This window comes from Homarus americanus, unplaced genomic scaffold, assembly GCF_018991925.1.
Source record: "Homarus americanus isolate GMGI-L3 unplaced genomic scaffold, GMGI_Hamer_2.0 scaffold49176, whole genome shotgun sequence".
In the NCBI taxonomy this organism is placed as follows: domain Eukaryota; kingdom Metazoa; phylum Arthropoda; class Malacostraca; order Decapoda; family Nephropidae; genus Homarus; species Homarus americanus.
The window spans coordinates 2,332-13,195 of NW_024740225.1; the positions used below are offsets into that span (position 1 = coordinate 2,332).

The following is a 10,864-nucleotide window of genomic DNA, read 5'->3' on the forward strand; positions in this document are numbered from 1 at the left end:
GTTTAATCCTCAAGTGAAATAAGCTGGGGTACATAATCAAGTGAAATACCCTGATGTTACTAGTTAAGCTGGGGTACCTATTCTTTTAGTGAAATAAGCTGGGATACCTAATAAAGTGAAATGAGCTGGGGTGTCTAATCAAGTGAAATAAGCTGGGGTGCCTAATCTTCACGTGATCCTAAGAGACTGAACACACAAACCTTGGAAGACCCAGATGGAAGTGCCTAGGTCAGCGGTGTACGGGGACAACAGTTATCTGGCCAGGGGTCTGAGTGACACTGCCTCATTTGCATAATTATATATGTGTGTTATTACGGTAGCCATAACGGTAGAAGGCTCCAACTTCTACCATCACTGGCCTGTATCTGGAAGGAGGCGCACATCCCCACCCTATCCCAACACATCCCACCCCATCCTACTTTACTCCATCCTACACCACCCCTAACACACTCCACCTCACCCCACCCAAACACACCATATCCCCAACACACCCCACCCACAATACACCCTACCCACAACACACCCTACCCACAACACACCCCACTCCACCCACACCCCACTCCACCCACACCCCACCCACAACACATCCTTAGAGAGAGAGAGAAAAGAAAGATAGATAGATTAGTACAGTAGTAGTGGCAGTATTAGTAGTAATAGTAGTAGTTACCAGTTATATTAGTACATTAGTAGTTATAGTAGTAGCAGCAGTAGTAGCAGATACAGTAGTAGCAGCAATAGTAGTAATCGTAGAAGTAGCAGTAGTAGTGATCATAGAAGTAGCAGTAGTAGGAGTAATCGTAGTGGTAGTATTATTAGCTGTGAAGATATATCATTAAAACTGTCCAGTAATCCGTCAAAAGTTCCCGTACATGAAGGTCGCTGTCACCTGAGGCAGTATACAGGTGAGAGAGCCTTAGTGTGTACCCTGGGCACTTGGCTTAATCCCTTTGTTCGTAAGTGGTCTCAAAATAAACTACAACCACATGTTTTATTGTTGTAACGTGTGTGTGTGTGTGTGTGTGTGTGTGTGTGTGTGTGTGTGACCCACCAGATGTTGCTACCAAGCTGCTGGGATAATGTAGTGTTGTTGTTGGTGGTGTTATTGTTATATTTTTCTTGTTCATGTTGTTTTTGTCGTTATTTTTGTTATTGTTGTTATTGGTGGTGTTACTGTTGGTGTTATTGTTGTTATATTTGTTGTTATTGTTTCTGGTAGCCAAACTCTCTACAACACCACTTGTACTTCACCACCACCACCAAAGACCGTAATTTCATAAGTATTCACCAAAGTCGGTAATTTAGTCGTTATTTTAAGAAAGTCGGTAATTTAGCAGTTAGTAAATTCGGTGATTTCGATCGACATACAAACACACGAACTGTATAAAGTTGATTCTTAAGAACTTGGTCACTTTTTCCTTTAACTCTGAATAACAAAACACAAGTGATTATGATACAGTAGAGTCAAAGTGTAATTACCTATCCATGTTTATTTCCTTTTACCTCAAAATGTGTGTGTGTGTGTGTGTGTGTGTGTGTGTGTGTGTGTGTGTGTGTGTGTGTGTGTGTGTGTGTCTCATGATCTGGGAAAGTTATCATATACACAAATCAAATGTAAATAAACGCACAATACGTTTTGAATAGAAACTCCTTTTTAAAATGAAGTTCAGTTTTTTAATATTTCTGGTGGCAATTACTAGAGAATTGTCGGAGGCCCAACTGCTGCAGAAGCATGAGGTGGTGTGTTGCTGCTCATTCACCAGCCCCTTCGTCAGCGAGGACCAGGTGGAGAACGCCGAGTCGCCTGCCAACAGCGCCCAGACCGTATCACCCTCCCCCGAGAACCTTCCTGACCGTGAGGAGGACGTGAAAGATCTCCTCCTCCGTCTCAAAGATTTTTTGTCTGGCAAAATGATCCTCTGTCAGTGCCCATGCAGGAAATCCGGCCGTGACCAGGACAACACCGATTCCTCCTCATTAATTAGCGCCGCCGTCCGCAACTGGCTCTGGGGACCCCAAACACGCAACAAAACGGCCTCGACGAAGAACAAGACGTACCAGGCCAAGGGAAAGAAACACCCAGCTTTGGCCAAGAGAGAGGCCAAGGGAAAGAAACACCCAGCTTTGGCCAAGAGAGAGGCCAAGGGAAAGAAACACCCAGTTTCGGCCAAGAGAGAGGCCAAGGGAAAGAAACACCCAGTTTCGGCCAAGAGAGAGGCCAAGGGAAAGAAACACCCAGTTTCGGCCAAGAGAGAGGAAAAAACGCAGTTTCGGCCAGAGGCCAAGGAAAAACACCAGTTTCGGCCAGAGAGGCCAAGGAAAACACTAGTTTCGGCAAGAGAACCAAGGGAAAAACGCCAGCTTTGGCGGCCAGGGGGCCAAGGGAAAAGAAACGCAGTTTCGGCCAGAGGCCAAGGGAAAGAAACACCAGTTTCGGCCAGAAGAGGCCAAGGAAAAAAACGCAGTTTCGGCCAGAGAGCCAAGGGGAAAAAACACCAGTTCGGCCAAGAGACCAAGGGAAAAAGCACCCAGTTTCGGCAAGAGAGAGCCAAGGAAAAACACCCAGTTTCACGTAAAGAGGCCAAGGAAAAGCTTGCAGTTTCGACCCAGAGAAGCCAAGGGAAAAAACACCCCAGTTTCGGCCAAGAGAGGCAAGGAAAAACGCAGTTTCGTGAAGCCAAGGAAAAAACGCAACTTTGGCCAAGAGAGAATCAAGGAAAAAACACCAGTTTCGGCCAAGAAGAGAGGCCAAGGGAAAAAGCGCAGTTTCGGCAAAGACCAAGGGAAAAAAGCACCCAGTTTCGGCAAGAGCCAAGGAAAAACACCAGTTCGTGAAGAAGGCCAGGAAGAAACACCCAGCTTTGGCCAAGAGAGAGGCCAAGGGAAAGAAACACCCAGCTTTGGCCAAGAGAGAGGCCAAGGGAAAGAAACACCCAGCTTTGGCCAAGAGAGAGGCCAAGGGAAAGAAACACCCAGCTTTGGCCAAGAGAGAGGCCAAGGGAAAGAAACACCCAGCTTCGGCCAAGAGAGAGGCCAAGGGAAAGAAACACCCAGCTTCGGCCAAGAAGATAAATGCCCTGGCCAAGAGAGAGGTCAAGGGAAAGAAACATCCAACTTCGGCCAAGAAGATAAATGCCTTGGCCAAGAGAGAGGCCAAGGGAAAGATGACCAAGAAGGAAATTAAGGAATTAAAACAGGCTTTGAAAAAGAAGATTGTCTTGGTTTCCAAAAAAATGTTCGCCTACCTGTGATGACCTCCACCACCAGGGCCGGTGCTAGGAATTGCGGGGCCCAATTAGAAAATTGATAGTGGGGCCCTCTACTCTACAAAGTCGAAGATTGATGTTTTATATTTCGTGTAGTATGCCCGCCTTAGCCAAAAAGCATTAATTACTTGATATACTAAAAGTTTAAAAACAGTATAAAAGTTTTGATTTTTTATTACAAGTTAAGACAATTACAGACAAACTGTTTATGCACGGACCTTTTAGAAACACACTTTTCTGGCTTTTTTATTTGCAAAATCTTTCAAAATCATTTTAAAGTCAAGGGTTTTGGTAATGTCACTTTCTATAGATAGCATCGCCAAATTGTTTAGTCTTTCTTGTGAAATTGTTGACCGTAAGTATGTTTTAATCAATTTTAGTTTAGAAAAACTTCTCTCACCCGATGCGACTGTTACGGGCATTGTTAAGTAAATTCTCAAAGCAACAAAAACATTAGGAAATGCAGTGAATCGATTGTTTACTACCAGGTATTCAAACAGGGCTTGGGGCTTGGCGACACTGGTGGGCAGAAAAGTTTTCAGAGCTTCAAGTTCTTCAGCCAACAGATAACCATCTACATCTTTACTTGTTACAGTACCTACCTCTACATCAGTGTTCTGTTTTAGTTTGGTGTCAATTAAAGCTGCTTCAAGGTCTACTGTGTGTTTCCTTATTTCTGCCTTTTGTAAGCCCTGAAAGTTATTTAAAAATCCAAATAATTTTATATGGCTTTTAAGCTGCATAAATCTAGATTCTAGAGATTGAATAGCTTTGTCTAGCACTAAGGTAAAGCACTGAACTCTATATGCTTCTTTTGGATCATCAAAAGCTTGATCTTTTGCCTCATATGAAAACATTCTCTTCCTTCTTTGTAGTCGTTTATCTTGAAATTTCCTAAATTCTAGTGGTAATTCAACAGCTTCAGCCAAATCATTTGCGCCTATTAGGACATCATTAAAACCACTCTCTCTATATTTTCTTAGCCATGATAATAGTTTTTCAAATGACTCCATGCCTTCATCAATGTCCTTTGTTTTACCTTGTAGTTCCTTGCTAACATAGTTAACTTTAAAAAGTAAATTATGCCAAAATATCAAAGAAACTAAAAATTTATAGTCTTTTAGCTGGTTTGCTAAACCTTCTGTCTCTGCTTTTACCTTGGGCTCATCTGTTATCTCTGATGTTTCCACAAGTGCATCATATACTTCTCCAACCTGATAACGAATAGCTTTAACACTATCAATCCGACACTCCCACCTTGTGTCGCTCAAGGGTTTCACTGATAACCCAGGTACATGTTTCTTAAAAACTGCCCACCTCTTTGTTGATGCTGAGAACATTATGTAGATCCTTTGCAAGATCCCAAAAAATGTTATAGCATCTGGACAGCACTTGGCTACATCTCCTAGTAACAGGTTATAATTGTGACATGCGCAGGGTACAAAGAAGGCTCTTGGATTATCCTGCAACAGCCGTGCTTGTACTCCCGATGTGTGACCTTTCATATTGCTACCGTTGTCATAACCTTGGCCTCGAATGTCTTTCACATCCAATTTTAATTCCTCTAGTGTGTTTAATAATGTTTTATATAAATTTTCTCCTGTGCTACTTTCAACCTGCATAAACTGTATGAAATGTTCATAAACACCTGAAGGAGCCAAGTTGCCATCAGAAACATACCTGATCGTTAGAGACATTTGCTCCTGGTGGCTCAAGTCAGGTGTGCAGTCTAAAATTATGGCATAGTACTTAGCTGCTTTTACGCGATTCAGTATCTCATTCAAAACAGCTGTAGCCATAATGTCTAGTAGTTCATTCTGAGTATCTTTTCCTAAATAGTGATTATGAATTTCGTTGGCCTTGACTTTACGTAAATGTTCTTCAAGAACAGAGTCAAACTTTGCAAACAGCTCCACTAAACCTAAAAAGTTTCCATTGTGTACACTCTCATTACCAACTTTTTCTTCTGTCCCTCTTAACGCTAGATTTCTCTCAGCAAGAAACTGCACTATTGCCACTAGCCTTTTGAATACTTACTGCCAGTACTTTGCATGTTTATTAATAGTTAGTTCACGTTCTTTGTCAATACAGTGAAACTTAGAAAAACACAATCCCTTTTCATTTCGTGGAAACTTGTTCACTGGAATATCAGGAGGCCCTTTCATTGTTAAATAATCTCTTATATTTCTATTTATATTCGATGGCCAACTTGCCGGGTCATCATTAATGTTAATTACAACTGTACTTGTGGATGATCCATCACTGTTTGATGTTTGGGCTTGGCCTTCTGACTCTTCTTTAGCTATAAGTGGACTTCTCACTTTGGCACTGTCTTCTGTTGTATTAAGATCGTCTTCAGTTTGATTCAACTGTGTCTGTGTGTCAACTTGAACTTTTTCAAACTGAATATCAATTTCTTCATTGTATTCATCAACTGTAATTGGACTAATGGCTGTATTGTCATTTTCTGAATCGTTTTTGTCTTCTTCATCTTCAATACATGGGCGTTTCAAAGGTGGAGTGACAAGAAATTTTTTGATAGCACCTCGATGTTTTTCATTTTCAAGCACCTTTGCCTTTGCCAGTGCTCGCTTCTGGTTGCCATTTAAATACTTACGCCCTCTGCCTCTATCTCTGCTTGTGCTTGCCATGATGAAAGGGCTTTTTATATTATCTTTTCAGAAATGACATATAATAAACTGAAATGAAAAAACGAACAAAATTATTCACAATGAGAAGTCCCTGGCACTTAAAAAATAAGTATGTGCATATATGAATGCTATAATTAAAACAAAAAATCGAAACACTGATCCTATAAAATAAAAACCACACAATGTTTATCACCACTTCACCGGACAAAAAAAGCTTTAACCGGACATATAACACTTTGGCATGGATAGCACACCGCTACGTACGCAAAGATTCGGTTACCTACATAGAGCTATAGTATGTGCTTGCATGTGCTCAGAATCACAAGTCATTTTCTGATTCATCATCGCTATTGTCGCTATCAATCATGTACTCAGGATCAACAATTATCATCACTGTCCAGCACAAAAATTATAAACAAACCACGCCTCGGTCGCCACCCAGTGGCCATGCTTCTCATTTTCAAACTGATCTTATGTCTGACCACAGCCCAATCCAAGCTTGTATACATGTAGCCAATGACACCCCCACTGGTGGTAAACTCAACAGACGTAGAATCACAGTCAAGCAAGAACATGAAAGCCAGTTCATAGACTTCATCCATGACTGGTACAAGGACTACAAGCCTGACAACTACCAAAGTTTCCATGACGATCTGATAGATAGGACTTATGTATACTTCACCAACAATGCCTCCACCAAAAAAAGGAGAAAACGTGGTCAGCATAATGGGAACAGGCAACAGCAGTGCTATAATGACCCTGAGCTGAAAAAACTCAGGGCTAGGGTCAGGAGGGTGGGTAAGGGTTACAGACAATGTAGAACACCTCAAATGTTACAATTGTATCAAGCTTCCCTTGCTGCTGTCAGGGAACGTGTAAACGAACTCAGACAAAATGCATGGGAGACATATGTCAACAGCCTGAACCAACACACATCCCTCAGCAAAGCCTGGAAAGACATAAACATAATCAGAGGTAAAAACAGAAGACACGTCTCCCATCCAAACCCTCTGCAAAAGTCGAATGAGCTAATAACAAAGTGGGCTCATGTGTCGAGCTATGACATGTTACCAGCTAGGACTCGGGGACTCCTTGATGCGAAGTCTGTAGAGAGAAGTAATCTTATTAGCTTTATGCTGGGCAAACAGCACGATGAGTGTGATGTTCCATATACTGAGTGGGAGCTTGACGCCGCCCTCGCCAGGGGTAGGTCTACTTCCCCTGGAGAGGACGGAGTCACCTACAACATCATTAGACTACTAAGGCGCGTGCCAGGCAATCCATTGTTGGTATTGTACAATATGAGTCATGCCGAGGGCCAACTACCCACATCATGGACCTGCAGTATTGTTGTACCAATACCGAAACCAGGACAGCCTGATGCCTTTCGTCCCATATCACTAACCAGCTGCCTGTGTAAAACCTTTGAGAGGATGGTTCTTGGCAGACTCTTATATAGAATCAGAGAACACATGTCTCCTAACATAAATGGCTTCACCCATGGTAAAGGTGTACATAATTGCATCACCACATTCCTAACTGTGCATGGTGATGAAAGGCACAGATACACCACATTTCTTGACCTAAAAGCTGCATTTGATATTGCCAATAGGCAACTGATATTGTACGAACTAGCCAAAATGGATATAGGAGGTAGGCTGTTACACTGGATAAGTGGTTACCTAACCAACAGAAGGGCTGCTGCACTGTTTCAGGGTTACAAAAGTGAAGTTAAAGATATGCAACTTGGTACCCCTCAAGGTGGAGTACTTAGCCCCACTTTGTTCAATGTTCTTATGAATGCATTATTAAATTTAATACCAGACAACCCCAGCAATATCTCAATCAGCTATGCTGATGATATTCTTATACATACTAAAACTCATCGTGAAATGCAAACCACCCTGAACCATGTATACGCAGCCTGTGAGAACCTCGGTCTTATTATCTCCACTGACAAAACTAAGGTGTTCAACAAACAAGCTGGTAACCGCAAACGCGGCCCCGCCAAGTTCAAGATAGGTAACAACACTATTGACTATGTTTCTTCTTTTAAATATCTTGGTGTTTCCGTCCCTTGTACCCTACCTGCCATACAACAGCTAACCCGCCAATGTACTGACAGACTGAGACCTCTTAGAAGTGTAGCGGGGTACAGCCCGCACTATGGTGCTAATATTAGAATTGTTAAAACAATGTACCTAGGCTATATAAGATCTCTGATAGATTACCACGCACCAGCCCTGGTCATTCGTGACGGGAAAGGCGTTGACAAGCTCGAGAAAATGCAAAATAAAGCCCTCAGAATTATCCTAGGATGTCCCATGAGCACTAAAGTACTTAATATGAGGAAAGAACTAGGTATACCCAGTGTTAAAGATAGAATAATTGAAGTCAACCTCATGATAGCCCTGAGGCTTCTGCGTGGTGATCCTGATAACATTGTTTCCTTAAAATTGCTAGAATGTATGAACCATGGGACTACTGAGTCTAAATGGATCCAAACTACAGCTACACATATGAAGATATTTGGACTAGACCACCTGTACAAAGTTGAGACACAACAGCGCTTCCTGCCACCCTGGCGGACAGTTCCCTTCGATATCACAATACCGACGTATCCGCCTAAAAAATTAATTATACAAAGCATTTATCTCCAACACACTGCCAAATTGAGAGCCCTTGAACACATACACACTCTACAGACTGATGATAATATCACACAGACCATCTACACTGATGGATCTCTAAACACCGCCTGTGGGAGGGCTGGAAGTGCTATTGTTGTGACTCAACCTGACGGTAATATAATTGAGAAAGGAGTTAGAATTAACAACTGGGCATCCACTCTACAAACTGAATTAGTTGCCATACTCACAGCTATTAAATTCATTGAAACCACTGTTACTGACAGTCTCATCATCACTGACTCTCTATCCTCACTACTTGCCCTTGGTACCCTCGACTCAGGTTGTCACGATCTTGTCTCTGAAGCCAGACACAAATATGCGTGCCTTGTTGACCGGGGTGTCAGGGTCAAACTGTTGTGGATCCCCTCTCACATAGGCCTCATAAAACATGACAGAGTTGATGCCCTCGCCAAACTCGCGTCTAACAAAGACACCGTTGAATACAATTTGGGTCTGTCAAAAGAACCCTTAAAACTGTAATTAGGAAAGAACTTATTGATGAGTTTGACGCAAGTAGACAAGTGCAAACAGGCACTAGTCGATCCATAGTTTACCATGATGAGATGTATCAAGTGAAACATGTATATGGAGCAAGTAACAAGATCACTAGATTACAAGATGTTGTAACCGCTAGATTAAGGTTAGGATATAAGTACCTCTGGCAGTATGTTCCTCAAGCAGATGTAAACAAAACTAAATGTAAAGTGTGTGGCCATACATATGGCCACACACTTGAACACTACGTCCTCGACTGTGTGAAGATAGAACCTTTTAGGGACAGGTCCAAGCACACTGTGTGTGAAATGGCACAACACTTCATCTCTAATGGCAAGATAGCCGACATATTAAGATTGTATCCACTTTTTTGCACTCAGTAACTATATCAGTTCTCATGTACAGAACCAAATACGCAATGTGCTTGAATACCTCCCACGTAAATGTGAATAACAAAGTGTGAGGCCAGACATACTGCCTCACACGCCTGTTCTCACGCATTTGTGAATAAGTTACCCTTTATGTATAGAACTAAACAAATAATGTAAATGAAATACTGTGTAACTTTCGGTGCCATAATATCCTGACAACCGGGGTTAATTATTATGACCCTTTGTAAACCCTACTCTGTAATCCTTTTGCGCTACCGCTCACAGGATGAGTGTGGGGTGCACAATAAAGTAGCCGCTGCAAGCGGCAAAATAAAAAATCACACACACACACACACACACACACACACACACACGACCCAGAAAGCGCCACCAACAACAGTTAGTCGCAGGTGACCCACACAGCACTACCTTGGTCCTCTCTCTCTCTCTCTCTCTCTCCTTCCCCTCCCCTCCCCTCCCCTCTCCTCCCCTCTCTCTTCCCCCTTTTCTCTCTCTTCCTCCTTCCCTCTCTACTACTACTACAACTACTACCACAACTACTACCAGGACCGCTAGGTAACATACCACCAACCTAGTTACCGGTCCTGCCCCCCCCCTCCCCCACACACATCTCTGTTGTTAATATGACCACTGATACTTCACAACACACACTTAGCATTGACTTACGCCGTTATAAACAGTAACGCCGTCACCCCCGAGTGAGTTAGAAGACTACTAGATATTCTCAAAGTATTATTATTGTTGCTGTACTGTACTAGCTGATGCCCCTAAGTGATGCTAGTGATGAGATTAAAGTACTTTTTTTTTACTTTGTGAAGAGAGTGCCTGGTGTGGATGTTATTATTGTTGTTATTATTATTATTATTATTATTGTTATTATTATTATTGTTATTATTATTGTTATTATTATTGTTATTATTATTGTTATTATTATTATTATTATTATTATTATTATTATTGTTATTATTATTGTTATTATTATTATTATTATTGTTATTATCATTTTTATTATTATTATTATTGTTATTATTATTGTTGTTGTTGTTGTTGCTCAGCTGACACACATACACGACTTATTTCAGTTCATTTAAAAATTATCTAGCCTAACCTAACTCCTTCAGGTAGCGTGAGGTTGTTTAATCCTCAAGTGAAATAAGCTGGGGTACATAATCAAGTGAAATACCCTGATGTTACTAGTTAAGCTGGGGTACCTATTCTTTTAGTGAAATAAGCTGGGATACCTAATAAAGTGAAATGAGCTGGGGTGTCTAATCAAGTGAAATAAGCTGGGGTGCCTAATCTTCACGTGATCCTAAGAGACTGAACACACAAACCTTGGAAGACCCAGATGGAAGTGCCTAGGTCAGCGGTGT

At 41.7% G+C, this 10,864-nt stretch overlaps 1 protein-coding gene across 1 annotated transcript; it reads right to left on the minus strand.

Moving 5' to 3' along the window:
- Window positions 1–3,387: 3,387 nt before the first annotated feature.
- On the minus strand, window positions 3,388–5,914 carry LOC121875396 (zinc finger MYM-type protein 1-like). Its single transcript, XM_042379947.1, has 3 exons — window positions 5,509–5,914; window positions 3,746–5,184; window positions 3,388–3,399 (listed from the first exon to the last, which is right to left on the minus strand). The coding sequence occupies exons 1-3, from the start codon at window positions 5,912–5,914 to the stop codon at window positions 3,388–3,390; spliced, it is 1,857 nt and encodes a 618-aa protein (XP_042235881.1).
- Between the last annotated feature and the right edge of the window lie 4,950 nt (window positions 5,915–10,864).

What these genes read in the sequence shown, in the direction of transcription:
- LOC121875396 (XM_042379947.1), bottom strand. Translation starts at nt 5,914, where the DNA reads ATGGCAAGCACAAGCAGAGATAGAGGCAGAGGGCGTAAGTATTTAAAT. An exon ending in CAGTGATGGATCATCCACAA is followed by an intron (nt 5,185 to 5,508) that starts GTACAGTTGTAA and finishes GAAACTTTTTAG; the next exon opens with GTTTAGTGGAGCTGTTTGCA.